The 21,648-nt window shown below is 43.3% G+C and overlaps 1 protein-coding gene across 1 annotated transcript in view; it reads left to right on the forward strand.

The window, feature by feature from the left end:
• F5 (coagulation factor V) overlaps positions 1 to 16,095 on the forward strand; it is a 38,391-nt gene extending 22,296 nt beyond the window's left edge. The window contains exons 15-26 of the mRNA XM_074897677.1: positions 638 to 803; positions 2,027 to 2,263; positions 2,720 to 2,927; positions 3,925 to 4,104; positions 5,672 to 5,788; positions 6,217 to 6,288; positions 7,486 to 7,580; positions 8,882 to 9,037; positions 11,128 to 11,272; positions 11,430 to 11,578; positions 12,365 to 12,547; positions 14,207 to 16,095. Of these exons, the coding sequence (XP_074753778.1) occupies positions 638 to 803; positions 2,027 to 2,263; positions 2,720 to 2,927; positions 3,925 to 4,104; positions 5,672 to 5,788; positions 6,217 to 6,288; positions 7,486 to 7,580; positions 8,882 to 9,037; positions 11,128 to 11,272; positions 11,430 to 11,578; positions 12,365 to 12,547; positions 14,207 to 14,395 (1,897 nt within the window). The 3' untranslated portion in view covers positions 14,396 to 16,095. The remainder of the gene's footprint in view (positions 1 to 637; positions 804 to 2,026; positions 2,264 to 2,719; positions 2,928 to 3,924; positions 4,105 to 5,671; positions 5,789 to 6,216; positions 6,289 to 7,485; positions 7,581 to 8,881; positions 9,038 to 11,127; positions 11,273 to 11,429; positions 11,579 to 12,364; positions 12,548 to 14,206) is intronic.
• Positions 16,096 to 21,648: the final 5,553 nt, after the last annotated feature.

The following is a 21,648-nucleotide window of genomic DNA, read 5'->3' on the forward strand; positions in this document are numbered from 1 at the left end:
ATTAAGAGAGCCCATGCATATACCACCTCAGTGTGGTGAAGAGCTGAAAACCAGCCTTTCTTCCTACTTAGATGATTTTGGTTAAGCTTCTGGTTTTTGCAGAATTGATAATGAGACAAAGTTTATAGAGAATGACAACATTTTATCAGAATAATAGGATTTTAGTGTTTCTATTTAAGATCTGAAAAATGGTTTGAATGCCTAATAGCTTATTATTTCTTACCAGCTCTGTGTTGCAAAATGCAGGTATAACCAAATGTAAAACATGTATCTGTTGGCTTTCCAGAGAAGGTACATCTGTGAGACAGTAGGGTGTAGGTGGTAGGCTCGCTACACTCTGAGCTAAGCTCTGATTCAGTTTATTAAGGCTCATAGTATAAAAGGAAAATAGAGCTCAGGTGGGTTTTCAGAGACTAGTTGGAGTTTTTCAGTGATAGCCAACCAAATCTTTGAAAGATCTCATATACAACTGTAGAACTGAAATTGCTTAAACATTGCAAGTCATGATTTTCCAGAATCATCTGACATTTATTTGTATTTATTCTTTATATTCTAAACTGTTCCTGCTGTATTAGTTCTCAGATTTCATCACAGCTATGATTTCTAATTCACTTTCTAATTGGGGATTTCCTTTCAGTACAACAATGAATAACAAAACCTGTAAAGATGGCAGCACGTACAAAGTGATTTTCCAAAGCTATACAGACAGTACCTTTACAACTCTTCAGGATGAAGATGAATATAAAGAACACCTTGGCATCCTGGGGCCAGTTATCCGGGCTGAAGTGGATGATGTTATCCTAGTAGGTCAATGTTTTGAATATGGGTGCAGGATAAGAGTCTTAGGGCAGTTTTACAGTGTGACATAGAATGGGTCTAAAAATACCACAGATTTTTAAATAGATGATGATGGGGAAACAGTTTTCAAAGGTAGAAATCTCAGTGTGGACATACAAGCACAGTGATGTGTTTCTTTGAAACATAGGCTTTTTCTCTCCTATCCACAGTAAATTCATTTCTGTTTTTCTTATGTTTTCCAACATAAAAACTGGCTTCCCAACATTAAATAAAGCTTCTAAGTCACTGAACTTAAGTGAGACTTAAGTTTAACATTAAAAAAAAAGGGGATTTAGACCCAGGTTACACTGGGTCTGAAAATACTACTTTTTATGTTTAAAGGGAGCTTTTTTTTTTAAAGAAAATAGTAAATTCATATTCAAGACAAATATATTTGTCAAAAAAGTGTATTTTTCTCTGAAAACTTTTGCCGTAAATGGGTTGGTTAGTTCTAATACAAACACGGATGGAGAGGAACTGTATCCCTGGTGATACAGTGGTATATTTGCATTAAGAAGCACATAAATGTACAGTTTCCCTTCTCTCATCCAGTCTTCCAACACACAGGGATGGACTTAGATGGGGAGAGTAGCTCTCGCTGCCTTCTGCTTACTTCAGGAGTAGTGCACAACAGGAACGGATTGAGCTACATTTTAAAACATGAGTAAGAAGAAAGAGGCTCTTTTAGCTTGGGAGTGTTTTTCTCTAAGGAGAGGGAAATATGTAATCTCCCTATCCTCATGCTTCTCTGGGACAAGTGAGAAGCTCTTATTTCAGAGAGAGTGATACATGCAGAGGTTTAGTGTTACTATTTTGTGCCGTTCTTTAGTATGACTGTGCCGGAAAGCACAAGGGGTAGAAACTCCCGATCTCCCTGCTTGCTGTAACAAAGCACATCCAGGTGTGAAGGGCAGCAGTACAAGTCCTAGGAACCTAGACACAGTGGAAGACAGAGAGTTAGAACGCATGGTTTCTAATTTTTTAATTAACTTCCCGCATAAAGCGGGTGACTGCATGGAGATGACAAAAGCTATCCTTGCTAGCTTTGCCATGAACAGAGCCTGTAATCTTTACACCAATCTTGACCCTGATTTGAGGTCATGGGAATGTATTGTGTGGGGACTTTGCTTTAGGCCTGAATTTGCTGAACAGAATGTATTTCTCTTTTTTTTTTTTTTTTTTTTTTAAGGTTCATTTTAAGAATCTGGCTTCCAGACCATATTCTGTCCATGCTCATGGACTCCTCTATGAGAAGTCCTCTGAGGGAAGCTTTTATGATGATGAATCTACCGCTTGGTTTAAGGAAGATGACGAAGTTCAGCCAAATAGCAGCTATATCTATGTGTGGTATGCAAACAGGCGGTCGGGACCTGTGCAGCCAGGAGCAGCTTGTCGGTCCTGGATCTACTACTCCGATTTAAATCTGGTAGGGAAATCAAAATAGAAGTGGTAGTGTTGCTGGGGTTGATCACAGAACATTGATGTTGGAAGGGATCACTAGAGAACGTATAGTCCACCCCCTGCAACTCCAGCAGGGTCAGCTAGAGAAGGTTGTCCAGGACCATGTCCAGTTGGGTTTTGGATATCTCCAGATGATGTTGCTGTATGGCTGTGGCTGCAGAACATGTTTTAGATAGCTGTCCTTTCTTTTGGGCTTGGTGTTCCCATCTGACATTTAATCTCTTACACTCAGTTAAAAGAGGATATAAGCTGTTGAAGAATCAAAGTACTTTGGTAGACTGAGCAGGGAAAAGTCAACAAGGCAACAGCAATTTTGGCCTCTGCTTTAAACTTTAGGGCCTGATGCATTTCTACAGAGTGATATGGTTTTTTTGACATCTTTTGGGCAATCCACTTTTACATCTGAGTTTCTACCTTCTAGGAAAAAGATATTCACTCTGGTTTGATTGGGCCAATACTGATCTGTCAAAAAGGTACCTTCAGTAAGTCAAACAGCAAAACATCAACCCGAGACTTTTTCCTGCTTTTCATGGTCTTTGATGAAGAGAAAAGCTGGTACTTTGACAAACGTTCTAGAAGGCCTTGTACTGAGAAGACCCAAGAAATGCAGCAATGCCACAAATTCTATGGTACTTATTTCATTTTGCCAAGTATTTTGTTTATTGGGGTAGAGGAAAAGGTATTAGGGGAGGTATCTCAGCTCACAGTGCCTATGAACATGCGTAAATTCTACACATTAATTATGTGAATAGTTTTTTTTGTTTTCCATTGTACCCATAATAGTAATATGTAAAGATTAGCATTGACTGGAAATTTGTTACTAAAATTAAGAAAGGATATATTAGACTGAAATTTTCAACAAAAAACTCTTACACTCTCATACATCTACTCCCCATATTAAAATAAAAAAAAAAAAGCACAAAATAAAACCATTTCAGTAAGAAGCTAATATCCTGAAAACTTTTTACAAGAAATTTAAAAATACTGAAATAATTTGACAAATAAACTAGCTCTGCTGAGGAATCTGGAGCGGCTGTAGGACAGCCCTTCATATACCTCTCTGTTGATACAGCAATTTTAGTTATGCAGAGTTCAGAGGCTTACTGTTCAAGGGTAACCTTTTTTCTCTTTGAAATAATGGTCAGTAACAAAACTGTTGCTGTCTTTGAATATCTGATGCTTGTGTGTGTAAGTGACCACATTTGAAAAAGGCATGTTGAAAAGTTGAAGCTGCCTTTTGAAAATGTGGTCTATTAAAATGAGTTATTAATCAAAGATGTCAGTTCTGACTGTATGGCTGTGGAAGTGTAAGCTCCAGAACACATTTTGGATAGCTGTCCTTCCTTTTGGACCTAACATTCCCATCTGACATTTAATCTCTTACACCTCCTTCTCCTGGCTGCCACGTGTTGCAAACTGTGCTCAGATCCTCTGGTGAGGTCCTTGGATTTTCTGAATTGATGTACATAGACTATAAAGTGTGTAGCACTTTGAATTGGAAAAAGTGGTATTTTTCCCAAATACATTACTTCATTAAATATTTTACTCATTTTGATAACTACATCCTAGCGCTCTGAGACCTGTTTTATGAGTGGTTTTCCTTACTAAAAATATGGGTTTTTTCAGCCATTAATGGAATTACCTACAATTTGCAAGGCTTGAGGATGTATGAAGGTGAACTGGTCCGGTGGCATTTGCTGAATATGGGTGGTCCAAAAGACATTCATGTTGTTCATTTTCACGGACAGACCTTCATAGAACAAGGAGAGCCAAAGCATCAGCTTGGTACATACACACTCCTTCCAGGTAAGTAACTATCACAGCAAAGTAACTTCTAAGGGGTGATCGTTGCAGTTTGCTGTCATAATACCAATGTAAAGGTGAACAGAGCTTGACTTTAGGCACAGTAATAAGAGGTTGAGAGCACTAACAGTTCATTTGCCTGTGATGGTCAGAAGGAAAATCTTTTCACCTCACTTAACACTATGGGAGGCGGGAAATAAAGATAACATTATCTTTTAAACTAAAAATATGAGTAAAGTTACAGACAAAACTTAAGGGCTTGGACAAATGTCATCTTCTCAGATGAGAAGGGATATATGTGGAAAATGAATAGCAATATGGTCTGCAGCACTGCCTTCTGGTATGCACTTGCCTTGCCCCACTCACCAGATATGTTCAAGAGCAGGTTTCTCTCCTTTATTGTATTTCTCTTTTCCTATATGCAAAGTGGCTTATGGTGCTGGGCTTGGCTTTGGAAGGTGCTCGACATTAAAGGTCTGTATTGGAAAAAGGAAGTCAGTAGGATAGTGTCAGCCACTGACTCCTCATGAAAGGACAAACGTAAAATAGTGCAGCCATCCTATCCACATGTCTCCAGTCTTCAGTACCAGTGAGGTCTCACTGATGTTTTCTGGGAAAGACTATTGGTATCTGGCTCACTACGGTGAGGGTTTATTTTCATAATGTCAAGACAAGTGTGATACAGAGGAGAAAGAACAAATGTGAGCCCTAGGAGAATTCTTATGTCCATGAAGAAAGGAAATAGGCTAAAAGCATTTACTGGGCCACAAGATATACTCCTTTGCCCATCACTGCCAGCAGTGTGAGTGTGCAGTAACATAAAGCCGGTACTGCCAGCTACAAAACAAAATAAAAAATAACAAAACAAAACAAAAAACCACACCCCAAACAAACAAAAAAACCCACTAACAAAATACCCCCAAACCCCAAACAAAAAACCCTAAACAGAACCAGGAAATGAGGAGATCAAAATAATGGCTTGGAATTATAATTCCAATTATAAATAAAAAATTGACTTGGCAAGTACCGTGCTTTCCAAACTGCCTAAACCGTATCTGCTTCCTGCTCAATCCTTGGCCCTCCTGGGACATGCAGAAAGTGAGGGGAGGGCCCATACATCTCATTCCCCTACATCTACTTCTGGCTTCTTTATATCCACTCTTCACATTCCTTGAACAACACACTGGGGCAGCAGGAGTAAGAACTATAATCAGCACCACAGAATTACTGTCCCTACAATATGTAATAAACTTACTAGCACTGTACTTAACGGGCTGGTATCTGTTGTTACATACAGGCATCCAAAGTTTTGTACTTTGTACCAGCAGCAAAGGTTGGGTTTTCATCTGGTCACTTAATTCCAGTCTCAGTTTTCAGCTGAAACTTGCTTGTGAGGGGAAAAAAAAAAAAATCAAGATGGTGGTAGTTATTGTGCTCCACAGTCTGTAGCAGGTTATTTATTTTTTCTGGATTAAGTTGTAGAATGATCGTTGGTTTAACATCCAGCCTTGCTAACATCAACCTCATAATGCTAATGTTTCTGATACCTTTCTCTTCCTTTTTTTTCAAGGCTCATTTAGAACAATTGAAATGAAACCACAGAGACCTGGCTGGTGGCTTTTAGACACTGAAGTGGGGGAATATCAGCAAGCAGGAATGCAGACATCCTATTTGGTTATAGAGAAAGGTACTGAACTAAGGTGTTTTGTGGCTGGGGGAGTCAAGCTGTAAAGTCATCTCTACCCTTTCAGGATCACTGAAAATAAATTTGGGAGATTGTTCTGCAAAAACCCAAAGCAGATTCTCTGTGCTTTGAAGGAAGGGGTGGAGTGGTTACTGTAAACTTAATCTAGAAGAAAAAATGGCTAGCCTCTAGCAGGCTACCTTTGAATTATTTAGCATACTAGCTAGTGAGGTTTCCTCACAGTGACCAGTGGATCAGTCTGCTGAGAGAAACTGCAGAGATTAACTTGGCCTTCTCTGTGAAGAGAGTGGTGATGTTACAGTGTTACTAAGAGTTGTTCTAAATGATGATGTTTTGGAAGATTCCACCAGAATATATGTTGGAACAGCCCTCCTTTTTCTTTAACAACAAACTCACTGTGCTCTCTTTAGAGTGCAGGATTCCAATGGGTCTAGCAAGTGGAGTTATACTTGATTCGCAGATCAATGCTTCAGATCATATCGGTGAGTTAATACTTGAAAAGGTCCTGACGTGCTCCTGAATATCCCCAGCAAAGTATTGCAGTTGCATATTCTTTTGTCATTTCATGATATGTCCTACAGGATCAGTTCAGCAGGGAATCAATTGTTTTGTTAAAAAGCTCTCCAGTGATGCAAGCAGAGATTGTGAGCTGTCCTAAGCAGCCCTCATCACTGTATCTTAACGGTGTCACAGGTCTACTGCCTGAGTCAGGGAGTCCCCTGTCTCTGGCCTGCTGGATGACCTGGAACAAATCCAGCTTTATCTTGTTGCCCTTTGGGTTCCTTGCTTGAAAATCAACAGCAAGTGTTCAAAAAGCTTTTGAGACTTGCATATGGTATGAGATATGGAAGGACAAACAATGTTCCCCAACACTGGACACTTTTAAGATTCATCTGGACAGGGTGCTGGACCATCTTGTCTAGACTGTGCTTTTGCCAAGAAAGGTTGGACTTGGATGATTCTTGAGATCCCTTCCAACCTGGGATCCTGTGATTCTGTGGTTGAAAGTGCATCTGTTAAGAAAGATTTGGGAACCTGGCATCCAGAGCAATGACAGAGTATTTAATTTATCAAGTTTACTCCTGGTATAAAAATGGGATCATTTGATAGAGAAACATAGAATTTTGCATGGACAGTGGCAAATCAAGGTATGCTGATTACACAGGAACACACAACCTTTCCCTCAAAATAACAAGTAGATTACTTAATTTGGAAAACTGATTTTTGTGTAGATTTAATTTTCTTTCTTCATTTCCCACCACACTGTTATGAAGGCTTGAAAGTTCTATTGTCATATATATTTCAGTTGTTAACATGGAAACCTCCTTAAGCAGAGGGAAGCTTTCTGCCATGAGTCTAGAGCACATTTTGTGTCTGATCCTGCTGGTGGATAAAACTTGTTTAGCAAACTCTAGACCCTGGCTCCAAATTAATAGACAGTACATTACGATAAAGTCATTCTGCCAACTATTAAAATATGCAAGGTAACAGCTGACTTTCAACTGCTGACCATGTCCAAATTATCCTAGATTATGGTTTTAGAGTCTATTAGTTGGGGTTTTTTCCTCAAGATGGACTGGAAAGTAACTGAAGCACTCAATATCAGTAGCCACTTACAGCCTTCTTTTTTTTTCAGCACCTCTCTTTAAGTTCTTGCTTTATTCATATTTTCTGTCTAGACTATTGGGAACCTAAGTTAGCCCGATTAAACAATTCTGGAACATACAATGCTTGGAGCACTACAATGAAACAGGGAGAACTCTCTTGGATCGAGGTATGACTGGTACAACATGTGCTTGACCATCACTGAGCCTGTGTATGACCATACAATCCTGTGTTGTGATTTTTTTTTTCAGCAGATTTTTTTTTTTTTTAAAAAGGTCAGGCTGCTCTTGTTCTTGCTGAGAAGACTTCTGGGGAAAACTGAAAAGATGTAGCAAGCTTGACCATAAACTGTCCACCTCCCCTGGAGTAACCTGGTCTCTACTGCTATTGAGGCTCATTGACTGGACAGTTACCCTCACAATTTAGACTGTAACTGTTTTGTAGACAAATGGAGTAACTTTCCATTAGGTTTTTTTTTTTTTCCTCTGTCTACCTAACAGTACATATTTATATTTATGTATGTTTGTTGGGTGGTCATTTAAAGAGTGATACTCTCAACCATTTTTTCAGATAATTTTGCATGTGTGCTTCTTGGATGTTTCACAGGGAAATTAAGCTTATAATCATGGCTTCCAGCAGTTTATCATTCAGTCACCTCTCTTCCACCTTTTTCTCCCATCCCAATCACTTTTGCACCAGATAGCAAATTTGCACCCAAATTTAGGGAAGATAGTTGATTTCTTACAAATCTCATTGCAGTTGGGAGGAAAAAAGGACTCAAACTAGTGTTGCAGTGTAAGTTCAACAGGTGACTGTTATGTTTGGCTTTCTAACATTTGACAGGCTGGCAAGTTAGTAGAGGTGAAGTAGGGGGAGAAAATTGGGGAATCTGGTGTGGAACTGGAAATAATGTTGGGAAGAGAAATAATTTGATAGGGGGTGTGGTAGTGAGAAGCTGAGGCTACTGCAGTAAAGCTGGAGGGATGTGGAGGGCATATCCCAAAGAATGAGTTTCACTGCTTATAGGAACATCTTGCTGATTTGATTTTATGTGCTAAGTTTTCTGATCTGATACCAGCAGGAGTGGTGGCTTTTCAGCTCTTCAGAATGTATATTCCTTTTTTTTCCTCAGCCTGGGTATCGAAAACCAGAGGCAGCTTATGAAAACATGAGCCTTGGATTTCTCTGTAGCCCTTTTGCCTATCTGTAAAAGGAGGCTAGTGGAGTTCTACCTAGAATAGAGACACAGATATTTTTGAGGTGTCTTTGTTGTGCTGTGCTGAACACTATAAAACGGCTTCTGAAATTAAATGCACACACAAATACACAACTGAAATGAGAGCGCATTAATTTGGACTCTGGTATCTGCCTGTATTCCACTTGAGTGTTAGTGCTGTGGGTGCGTAGATGCCAAAGAATGAGGCAGATTTCACAGTTATTGGCTTTATAAACACTGTTTGCTGTTCCTAGGTGGACTTTCAAAGACAAGTTTTGTTAACTGGGATACAGACACAGGGAGCCAAGCAGTTTTTCAAGTCCTTGTACATCCAGAAGTTCTTCATTGTTTACAGCAAAGACAAAAGGAAGTGGAGCACCTTCAAAGGAGACAGCTGTCCAGCACAAAAGGTCTGTATGTGCCATAGGGATTGCAGCAACCTAGGTAGCATCACTAGGTGATGCAGTGAGGTGACAGTTTTATGTTAAGAGAGGGTGGAAAAAATTATGGCCTTCAGAAACTTAATAATACAGCTTGAGGCCACAAAGTGCATTTACCAATCTCATCAAATTCAGACCAGAAGACAAACTATAAGGTGAGGAACCTCCTAGGCTGGGGTTTAGATGGGCCCGGTGACTCTGACTGTGTAGAGTTGGGCTTTCTCACAAGCATCTCACCTTACTTTTATTTTCTAATACTATATCAGCTTCTTGAAGCAAGCAGGAAGGTAAACTGAAAATCAGGCCCTTCCTCATTTGGGACTCAATCCTTCTTCCTCTCCCTCCCTCCCTGTTGTCACAACAGTTGAATGTTAAACTGTCTCAATTGCCTGCATTAGTAAGTGTGGCCATACCCTGCAAGAGGTTCATTTTATGTCCAGCCACTCCAGCCCTACCAATTATAGCTCCTTTCAGTTTACCCTGAGGTTTCTGATACAACTCCCAAAGTGAAAACCTGTTGTCTCTTACCTCTCTTTTTGCCTCTTTGCTAATGTCTTCCTACAGACTTACACAGTGCGTAGGAATGGGTTGCTTATTTGAACCAAGGCCTGGAGGTGCTTTCAATTGTGCTAAGATGGTGTTTTGCCAATTATTAGGCCTAGCATAAAGGACACAGCCAGCATAAAGATCAACCAATAACCAAATTGTATTTGATACAAAAGGGTCAGTACATGGGTGAGCACTGGGGGTACAAACAAATCAATCAGATTATACATAATTGACATCAGTCCCACTGACCCCAACAACGACACCGCACGACCAACAATGAGTGGAATAAAGGGTGAAATGCAGTTTCCCATAGAAGGGACGGGAGACAACCGAGTCAACAAGCCAAATACATAAGACCAAGGAAGCCACATACTGAATCTCTACACAGCCCACGTTTACAAAAGCCAGACCTGACTGGAGCCCAGTTCCAGGGAGGCAGGAGGTCCTTCCCCAACAGGGAACTCTGCAAAGAGCATCCACCTCACAGACAGACACTGCCCCTTCCTGCAAGTGGTCCCAGCTTTTATCCCTAAGTGGGACACCTGACCTTTGTTACTGAATGTGGGACACCTGGGGCTCATTTACCCAATGGCTCTCCCTGCAGGGCCAGCCGCACCCTGGAGGGAAGCTTAAAGCTAAACTCACCCCCCCTTTGTGAAGGGCTGTGGGAATCACCCATATGTCAACCTTAATTTGGAGCTTGGGGTTGAAACCCCAGCATTTCAGATGGGACTATGAATTATTTCAAGTTGCCCTGCAGCATAGGGTGTTCTATCACCATGGATGGGGCTAATGGCATAAAAAAAGACTATTTTTGTAACATAGTAGTCTTTCAGCATCTAATTAACTATTGGATGTTGTAATTGGATAACTGTGATGGTTTGACTCTGGCTAAATGCCAGGTATCCATCAAGTCGCTCTATCACTTCCCCCCCCCCCCCTTCCCTTTCTTTTCTCAACAGGGTAAAGAGGGGAAAGAAGATAAACTAACCCTTGTGGGTGAAACTAAAGCAGTTTTAATATAAGCAAAGCGAAGCAAAAGTCCGCACGCGGAAGCAAAAGCAAACACATTTATTCTCTACTTCCCATGAAGAGGCGATGTCGGGCCTTCTCAGGAATCAGGGCTCCAATACGCGTAGTGGTTGCCTCGGAGGACCAAGGGTGACCCCACCTCCTTCCTCCTTTCTCCCAGCTTTATACTGAGCAGACGTCATATGGTCTGGAATATCCCTTTGGTCATTTTGGGTCAGCTGTCCTGGCTGTGTCCCCTCCCAAGATCTTGCCCACCCCGTCCCACTGGGGGAAATATCAGAAAGAGCCTTGGTGCTGTGTAAGCACTGCTCAGCAGCAGCCTCAACACCAGGGTGCTACCAACACCCTGCCAGCTCCCAGCAAAAAACACAGCACCGTGAGGGCTGCTGTAGGGGAAAACCGATTCCAGTTCAGCCAGACCCAATACAATAACGTAATCCAAATACATTAACTATATGTGGATTTTTTTTTCTTAATAGATTTTTGAAGGTAATTCTGATGCCTATGGGATAAAAGAGAACATCATTGATCCCCCTATTATTGCGAGGTACGTCAGAGTCTACCCAACCCAGGCCTACAACAGGCCTACTCTTCGCATGGAGCTTCTGGGCTGTGAAGTAGATGGTAAGAATGGGTCATGTGATGGTGCTTCCTTTATGGCAAATTTTTTACCAAATATGTTAAATGAAGTTAGAATTATGAGTGTTTTCAATTCCAACATTGTTGCTTAGGGTAGGGCTACTTGGGTGAAGTAGAGATAACATGATTCTACTCTTAACAGGTTGCTCTTTGCCGCTTGGAATGGAAAATGGAGAGATCAAGAATACCCAGATAACAGCCTCATCTGTTAAGACTTCCTGGTTCAACACATGGGACCCTTCACTTGCTCGTCTCAATCAGAAAGGAAAGATGAATGCCTGGCGAGCCAAGGTAACAAGTGAGAAATAGGGATAGCAGCAAGATGGCTGCAGTTAATAAATTTGTGCTACCAGTGTACTCATGCACTTCCTTGACGCTGTGCCGAGTGCCAAGTGAGACAGAGTTACTTCACAGCTCTCTAGCCACCCTTTGGGAAGAAGCCCATTCAACTCTTCCAGTAGAAAACTTGATGAACTTCTAGCAACAGCAATGAAATCATGTTTTGAGAGATGGATGGTGTCCTCTGGGCCAGAGCTTGCAGCACTTCCCTGCACAAATAGCCCTTTTAATTTCAGGAGATGAATGAAACTTGAATAGTTGGCTCGAAGGGGTTAAAGAAACCTTTCCTGGGTTAGCTTATAGGCAGTGCAGCTCAATGGATCTGGGGATGGATGACCTTCAGCAAGGCATGTGAGCATCTGTGTCTTCAAAATGCATCTGCATTTCTTTACAAAGCCCCTTGAGATTTGCTGGAAGCTGCTGGGTTTTATAAGCATTTGGTATTAGTATTATGAATTATGTTTTAATACTGGAGATAAATCTGTGCACTTTTTTTGTTATATATTGGAAATTAATGTGGAAATCTTAAGACATCAAATACACCTCTGGCAGGGAAGAAGTTAATTGTATGGGCCACCAAGAACACTTGTGACTTTTGCCTCAGCTTTACTCTTCTGCACTTCTTTGGTACAATTTTGATGCGTTTGGATGCAATTTTAGCTATCTTTAAGCGGGGTTTTTCACTTAAGCAAATATATAGACATGCTTGCTAATAGACAACCTCTTTATCAATTGTAGTTGAACAACAACCAACAGTGGCTGCAAATTGATCTCCTCGCAACTAAGAAGATAACTGCTATTGCTACCCAGGGAGTCAAGTCCATGTCTGCTGAAAACTTTGTGAAAACCTATGTTATCCTATACAGCGACCAAGGCTCGGAGTGGAAATCCTACACAGATGGTTCAAGCTCAGTGGCAAAGGTATCAAATTGTATCATTGCTTGGCTTTTAAGTGCTGAGCACAGTCAAGGCCCAAAAGCAGAATACTGAGACAGAAGTAGTCTCATCAGACACTAAAATGCTAGGGAGTTGGGGTTACTGCAGATAACTTCATCTAACGTCCATCTGATGTTCATCATAGTAACTAGCAGTAATAAAAGGAAAGAACTCCAAATCTCTAGAGAATGCAGTCAACATTATCATAATAAGGAGATCAAGTGCACCTTCAGTCAGTTTGCAGATGACACCCATTTGAGTGGGAGTGTTGATCTGCTCGAGGGTAGGGAGGCTCTGCAGAGAGACCTGGACAGGCTGGAGCCATGGGCTGAGGCCAACTGGAGGAGTTTCACTAAGGGCAAATGCCAGGGGCTGCCCTTGGGCCACAACAACCCCCAGCAGTGCTACAGGCTTGGGGAGGAGTGGCTGGAGAGCTGCCAGTCAGAGAGGGACCCGGGGGGGATTGATAATGAGCCAGCAGTGTGCCCAGGGGGCCAAGAAGGCCAATGGCATCCTGGCTTGTGTCAGCACTAGCGTGGCCAGCAGTGACAGGGAAGGGATCTGACCCCTGTGCTCGGCACTGGTGAGGCCGCACCTCGATGAGTGGGTTCAGTTTTGGGCCCCTCACCCCAACAAGGCCATTGAATGACTCGAGCATGTCCAGAGAAGGGCAACGGAGCTGGTGCAGGGTCTGGAGCACAGGTCTGATGGGGAGCGGCTGAGGGAACTGGGGGGGTTTAGTCTGGAGAAGAGGAGGCTGAGGGGAGACCTCCTGGCCCTCTACAGCTCCCTGAAAGGAGGGTGCAGAGAGGGGGGATGAGTCTCTTGAGCCAAGGAACCAGCGCCAGGCCAAGAGGGAATGGCCTCAAGCTGCGCCAGGGCAGGGTCAGACTGGCTCTTCGGAAGTATTTCTTTGCAGAAGGGGTTGTTGGGCGTTGGAATGGGCTGCCCAGGGCAGGGGGGGAGTCCTCATCCCTGGAGGGGTTGAAGAGTCAGGTTGGCCCAACACTGAGGGATCTGGTGAAGTTGGGAATGGTCAGGGTGAGGTTCATGGTTGGACTGGAGAAGCTTCAAGGGCTTTTTCAACCCAGATGGTTCTGTGAAAAGGACCTGGCACTATTTGTAAAGGAGGAATTTGAATGCATGAAGACATTTGATTTTGAAAGAACAATGTATTTCTCAGGGCCTCTTTTCAGCTTTTTGATTTTTGCCTTGATTTTATAGTGAAATTAATGAACAGTTTTGCTGTAACAGAGATGGAGAGCCCCAGATACCCACAGAGTGGACACTTTATATTGTTGCCCATATCGCCTTACTCCAACATAAGCCACAAAGGCTATTAGCAGAGGTAAAATAAGGGAAGTTTGGGGGTTTTAGTCCATCCAAATTAGAATGGCAAATTTTTTTGTGAGGATGGAAACAGAGGCTGTTTAATTCATTCTGACTCAGATATTGCTGGCCTGAATTAGCTTGGACCCAGCATTTTAGGAAAAGACTGGGTGTGGTCTTCTGTAAAATCAGAAATGAGCCAGGTCCATCTACCCTGGATGGCTAATGCAACAGCTTGGAACCATTTTAAAAAGAAAGATCAGGGTTTTTTTAAAGTGTTCCCTTTTAACTAATAATATGTTTGTGTATTTGCAGGTTTTCTCAGGTAATGAAAACAGCAATGGGCACGTCAAGCATTTCTTTAACCCACCCATCCTGTCCAGGTTTATCCGCATTGTTCCAAGAACATGGCATTATGGTATTGCCCTGCGGGTGGAACTCTATGGCTGTGATTTTGGTGGGGGTCTGGCTGTGAAAAGGACTGAAGACTCTAGGAGTTCTTAACCTTTTGGCAATTGTTATGCAAAACAATATTTAAAAAAACCAAACAACCTTAAAACAATCATACTTAGTTTGCTTCCTCAAAGGACTTTACTGTTTTGCCAGCAAGAATTGAGAGTGACTTCCCTGGCAGGTGTTTCATGCCTATAAATACACATTTTAGAACACAGCTGCTTTTCTCTGGGAAGAAATAGCAATCCTTTCTGATTTGTATTATCATTTCTTTATTCTAGCCAATACTCTGTCTTACTTTTTACTTAAAACTAAGTTCTAAATCCCTAGGGATGGAGACTCTGGCCTTAATCCTGAGCCCTAGTTACCTCCATTTTGTAATGGTTCTGCAGCACGGAGGAGGAATAGAAAGCTACAGCAGGTGGGTGTTCTCCATACGTAGGGCTGAGAGGGAAAACCAGTGCAGACTTGGAGCTGTGGTGCTGCATTCCACCAGCGCCTTGGTAAGGAATGATTGTAGGGGTGCCTTCACCTCCACACACCTTCCATCTACACTGTGACAAAGGCAGAACATCTCTCAGCGTTGAGGTGCATGCAGCCCCTTCTCAGAGAAGGTTCTTCCATACCCAGCACACCTGAAATGCTATGGGTTTCATGGAATTCATCTTGGGTGCCCTGGCAAGGGGAGGGGGAGGCAGCAACATCTATCTGTCCCAGAAATGAGAAGGGCAGTGGTTTAACTGGGATCACGGCAGGTCATGAAATGGCAACGGTAGAACCAAAGTGAAAGTCCAGAACTCCTGACACTCAGTCCCACACAGACCACAGAGAGTGGAATCTCCCTCAGACAGGAAGGCTTTGAGAACTGTGAGAATGAGAAACTTTGAGAACTGTTCAGTGAGAATACAGCCTGGTGATGGCAGAGGAGGGTTAGATGAAACCTGGTAATAAACATCTGCACCTTCTTCACCATTGAGCTCTGACAGTGTTTTCACTAACAGAGCTACTCTGGTGCATAGAGCATGCATGGATTTTTCCCAGGATGACTTATCTATTGGAAATGTATATACACTGTCCATAAAATCATTATTCCAGCAGAGTTTTAGCTAAGCTTTCAGTAGTGTTTCTGGCTTCTATCCTGTAAATTGTTTAATTGCAGAACTTCTACTTTTCACACCACGTACTATTCAGCAGGGTGGATTTTTCAAAGCAGTTTCTCTTTGAACCTCATATGGTGTTATCCAAGTTATTTCATTAGTTTTTCAATTCTTGTGCCTTACAGAGCATGCATTTCAAAATTAATGTATAGAATGTGAGTGAAAAAAGTATACAAACTAAACAACTATTCTCTTTTTTTACTACGTCAAAAACTGTTGTCATTTTTCACTGGAAAATAAAGATAATATTGTAGCATGAAAAACATCAACACTGTTTTGTATATTTGCCTTGGCAGTAGTATCTCCGGCAATAATTAGTGAAATTTTGCGTCATGGAAGTCGAATTTTCAGCTCGATGGGAATTTCCAGTGCTAATTAGAATTAATTTCAAATGGTGAAACTATGCGAATAATTGTTTCATTGTAAAAGATCAGTTTCTTAATATTTTGTAATGATGCTTAATTTATTTTTGTTTGATAGAGCCATGAAATTGCAATACAAGACATATTCTGTAAAAAAGGAAGAAATATGAACTTTAGAGTCAGGTTTTACCCTAGAAATGAGATAATAAAATGCTTGCTAACTTCAACAGCACCAGGATTTTGTGTGGTAAGTTCTAAACTATATTTAAGAAAGCCATGGTCTTAAAGGTTTTAAGTAATTAGTTCTTTGTATATACGTGTGATACTGTGTAAAGTTTGCTGTGCAAACACTGTTCAGTAACAGCTGAAACATTCATGTCTTGGCAACAGTGTTTTAGTTCCAAATCCTATGGGCTGCTACAATGAAAATTAACCCTGTAACACTGGTGTTCCAGTGTGTCCAGTATAGCAGGCCAGGAAGAGCAGCAGTGCCTGGGCCCTGTGCCAGGCCCGGCACCTGGCCCTGCTGTTAACAAAATGTTCCCTGGCACAGCGCAGTGAGAGGGTGAGTACTCCAATAAACAGCACAAGTCCAAAACAGCCACTAACAAGACTAATAAGGCAAGTAAGCACAGGACCCTGCTCATTAGCAGTTTAACAGGTATAAATTCCAGCTCGCACCCTCTGATGTTATCTCAAAGTCATCTTGCCCCACGCTGGACACCTAAAAGGACTGTGGTGGATTGACCACAGCTAAGCCCCCACTCAGTCACTTGCTCGCTTCTCCCTTGCAGGCTGGGGGAAAGAACTGGAAGGGTAGAAGCAGGAATAACTGGTGGGTCAGTACAATGGCTGTTTAATAAGTGAAGAAAAGCTGCATGGGCATGCAAAGCAAAACAATTCATTCCCTCCCTTCCCATCAGCAGGCAGGTGTTCCAACTGCTTCTTGGCAAGCAGGGCCTCAGCACAACTGACAGTCACGTGGGAAGCCACACTAACTCTGAACATTCCCCTCTTCCTCCTTTCCCCCAGCTTTTCTCGATGTCACATGGTCTGGGATATCCTTTGGGGCAGCTGTCCCAGCTGTGTCCTCTCCCAGCCTGCTCACTGGTGGGGCAGGATGGGAAAAAGAGGTGGCCTTAGTGCTGGGCAAACACTCTTCAGCCACAGCCAAAACATTAGTGTGCTATCAGCACTGTTTGTGTCGCAAATCCAAAGCACAGCACCATACAGGCTGCTGTGGAGAAAATTTTCTCTACCCCAACCAGACCTGATACACAAAATATTTCCAAATGGGGGGGAGGGGGGGGGGAATTCTTGGTCCGTGTTTACAGCAAGGATGATATGAGAATGTCGGTACTGGCTTTGCCAAACCAAAGGTGACATTTAGTGAGCCCGCAGATGGCTGGAAAACAAAGAACTTCTATCAATTTTATGAAGCAGCCAGCTTTGAATCTGCCCAAGGCTTTTGGAAATTTGTCGATAAAACAGTCTTGCACAACCTTTTACATTTTGTGGCGGGGGGCCCTCCTGAAAGCATCGAAAACTCGCGGCAAAACCGCAAGACGGGAAGGCACTGGCACAGTGAAGAGGGAGAGCCTCAAGTCGCCCCCCGCCCCTGAGCAGGAAAGCGGAGCTGCTGCGAATGAGGGCAGCGGGAACCCAGAGTGGGCCGAGACCGGAGTGATAACGTCGCACACCTCCACGTAAAAGAAGAGCGACCAGGGCAGGCAAACAGGGTGTCAGAAGGGTGAGGCGCGGCAGTTTGCTCAGGCAGGGCGAGCAGGCAGGCAGGGAGCAGACGCTTTCCGGGTTCCTCAACTTATCCAAGCTAGCCCCTTTACAGTCCTCCACGAGTAGACCGAACCATGGTCTCCACTCGCATCAAAACCACCGCCAGAAAGAACGTGGCGACCCAGAGGGAGCTGCCACGCAAACGCGCAGAGATTCAGGTCCCGGGCTGCAGGGAGTGCCTGAGTGACAGGGCGACCTGCTTATTGGATGAGGGAAAGGCTGTGGATGTAATTTACCTTGACTTTAGCAAGGCTTTTGACATTGTTTCCCACAGCATTCTCCTGGCAAAAATGGCTGCTCGAGGTTTGGACAATTGCACACTTCGCTGGGTAAAAAACTGGCTGGATGACTGGGCCCAGAGAGTTGTGGTAAACAGAGTTAAATCCAGTTGGCAGCCGGTCATGAGTGGTGTCCCCAGGGCTCGGTTTTGGGGCCACTCCTGTTTAACATCTATTGATTATCTACACGAGGGGATTGAGTGCACCCTCAGTAAGTTTGCCGACAACACCAAGTTGGGTGGGAGTGTTGATCTGCTCTGCAGAGAGACCTGGACAGGCTGGAGCGATGGGCTGAGGCCAACTGCATGAGCTTTAATAAGGCCAAATGCCGGGGGCTGCCCTTGGGCCACAACAAACCCCAGCTGTGCTACAGGCTTGGGGAAGAGTGGCTTGGAGAGCTGCCAGTCAGAGGGACCTGGGGGTATTGATTGACAGCCAGCTGAATATGAGCCAGCAGTGTGCTCAGGTGGTCAAGAATGCCAATGGCATCCTGGCTTGTGTCAGCAATAGCGTGGCCAGCAGGGACAGGGAAGTGATCTTGCCCCTGTACTCGGTGCTGGTGAAGCCGCACCTTGATTACTGTGTTCAGTTTTGGGCCCCTCGCTACAAAAAGGACATAGAGTTACTCGAACATGTCCAGAGAAGGGCAACCGAGCTGGTCAAGGGTCTGGAACACATGTCCTACGAGAGCAGCTGAGGGAACTGGGATTGTTTAGTCTGGAGAAGAGGAGGCTGAGGGGAGACCTCATCACCCTCTACAACTACCTGAAAGGAAGCTGCAGAGAGCTGGGGATGAGCCTCTTTAGCCTAGTAGAAAGTGACAGGACAAGAGGGAATGGCCTCAAATTGAGCCAGGGAAAGTTCAGACTAGATATTAGGAAGTATTTCTTTACAGAACGGGTTGTTAGGTGTTGGAATGGGCTGCCCAGGGAGGTGGTGGAGTCCCCATCCCTGGAGGTGTTCAAGAGTCAGGTCGATTTAGAGCTTAAGGATATGCTGTAGGTGGGAACTGTGCTAGGTGAACGGTTGGACTACATGATCTCCAGGGTCCTTTCCAACCTAGATGATTCTGTGAATGAAGTCCTGTGTACATTGAAATTATTTGCAAAATATACAAGGAGAGCAAGAATTCCTTCACTTTTCGCAAACTAAAAAATAAAGAAGTATCATAGCACGGTGGTTAGCAAACATAAGCTCTTTTGGATTGAGGGAGAAATGTGCTAGAGTTCAAAGCATTCACATCTGGCCAATAATTTCTTCACTCACAAATCTGGGTGGATGCCCTTTGATCCAAATAGTTCAAAGTTAACTGCTTTTAGCCTCAAACAGGGTTATAATGGAGTCACTGCCTTCTAATGTTCATCCTAACTCCCAGAAGGCCTCAGGGTGCCCAGAGCTGACCTTCTGCCCTGAGGACAGCGTAGGGGTGGCTGTGCATGAAGTCTCGTGCTTCACTCACTGGGTGCTACTGAGTGTTTCCCTTTGCCTTCCAGAGGTGGTGGCTGTACTCCTTCATGCTGAAGTTGTGAAACTGGTTGTGGCTGCACTTGGGATTGGAAGGGAGGTGGAAGTACGTGTAAAGACAGCTGAGCAGCTCTGAAGTAGTCACTGACAGCAGCACCGCAGAGCCTGACGCATTAGTCCAGTATTCAGACAGGTTTGTGCAGACCGCCCTGTGAAGTCTAAAGCTGATTCAGGCTTATATGAATCAAGCACATTCCTTGCTTACAGAGAAGATGTAACCTCCATTTTTTCCAGTTTTTCTGCTGGTAGTTCTGACCATGACACCTGTACTGAAGGAGTAGCTGGACTGAAGCTGAGCCAGCTCACCCTCACAGACCTTTCCAGGAGTTTGCAAACTGGGTGGCTCCCTGCACACCACTGGCCTAGCAAAGCATAATGGAGACATAAACCTGCATATTACCCATGGATTAAAGTCAGTGTGGATCACGCTTCTGTGTTCACTCTCCCAGAAGCCTCCTGAGCTGAGCATCAACACAGATGCAGAGGTGAGTCTGGGCTTTGGGGCACTTCACCTATTAGATACAGCAGAAGTATGCCCCTGTGAAGTGCCAGAAAACCACAGAAAAACCATGAGGTGAGAATCTGGTCAGGACTCCAGATAAATATCCAACCTTTTCAGCACTCTCCAGCACCCCCTGAAATAGCCACAAACACTGGTGGGTTGATCAGAATTTTTAGGCTGTGCTAAGGGGCAAAAAGAAGGCTTGCAGCTTCACAAGCACTGATGCTCATGAGGTGTCATTCATGATGGGAAAAGATTTTTTTTTTGGACGCATACCTGAGGGAGGAAGGTGAAGGCTGTGCCCATGCCCAGATATGTGCTAGGGAAGACTGTTTATTAATATGTTACTGTTTAGCACCATAGAAATGAGATGCAACACTGTCCTGGGGTGACCAATTGCCATTTTGTAGAAGTCAGCCATTCCACTTAATCAGCATAAAATATTCCTCTTCTTGCTCCTGGTTTTTTTTTTTTTCTTTAAGGTTTAGTCGTGCTAACTGTACATCATAACCTGTTTATCCACCTACACTTGCCTATCATTACTGTGCCCCATTCTCCATTTGTTTGTTACACCCAGTGCTTGCTTCATGCTTTAATTACAATGATCTCCTCCAGGTAGGGACACCATCTTCTTGAATGTTTGTAGAGCACTCTCCAAAACAGGCCATGGGATCATTCTGAGGGTTCCTGGGGACATCTGTAGCACCATTCCTAATGGGAGCAATACTATGTTAAGCCCACTGTGACTGAGATATATCTAAAAGCACCAAGTAGCTCAGACCAACCTATGTGCTTCTACGTTTAATAAAAATACAGGACATTTTTCTTGTAAGTCTACTTGATCCACTGCTTGTTATTCTTTGTAACACCACTACTATGCTCTCTTTTAGCATTTCCCATTAAGATTTGTCCCCCAGTGTCCCCATTTGTAGCTGACTTAAGTGACTTCTGCATTTTTTTCCTGTGTAGCTGACTGCAAAGTATTTTTAAAATGTTATCTCCATAATGGAAATGTATAGTGCTGTACAACTTGATCCATCTTAGAGCAAGAGTTAATCTAGTACCCTGTGGCAAGTGATTCCACAAATTCAGTCGTAAATACCTTATTTCCAACAGCTGTGTGCTTCAGTCTGCGTTGTGTCAAACTCAGAGCCTGCTATGGTGCATTGGGCAGAAGCTAAGCTCTCTGCCAGAGGTTTTCAACAGCAGCCTGCCCCCTGATGACTCCTACACTCGGGAGAGATGGCTGCTGTTTGTCCTAAGGCTTCTGCAGGTCTTCATAGCTTGGATTTTATACTGGTTTCTCTATCAGCTGTGTTCCAGTAAACTACAGTGCTGCTCTTTTTCTCCCCATGCACAGCTTTCAGGACATGGTTTACATGTCCTGTTGAACACAAGATCTGGCATGTATGGAACTAGAGGTGATAAAGGCAGCACTGGGGGAGATACATGGTGGAATGTGTGGATGTTAAGGCAGGAGCTACAGGTAAAAACACTGAAGTTTCGGACAAATGAAGAAGATGAATTTGTGTTGAACTGGAGTACCAAAATATCTTGGACTTCCAGATTGTGTATAGTAAAGTAGAAGCAGAAAATAAGCTCTCAGATGTTACAGAGGAGAGCTGTTGCATTCTAATAGCAAGAGACCTTTTCTTACAGGGCAAGGACAATTGATCAGATTATAGCA

Source organism: Athene noctua, chromosome 1 (genome assembly GCF_965140245.1).
Source record: "Athene noctua chromosome 1, bAthNoc1.hap1.1, whole genome shotgun sequence".
Classification (NCBI taxonomy): domain Eukaryota; kingdom Metazoa; phylum Chordata; class Aves; order Strigiformes; family Strigidae; genus Athene; species Athene noctua.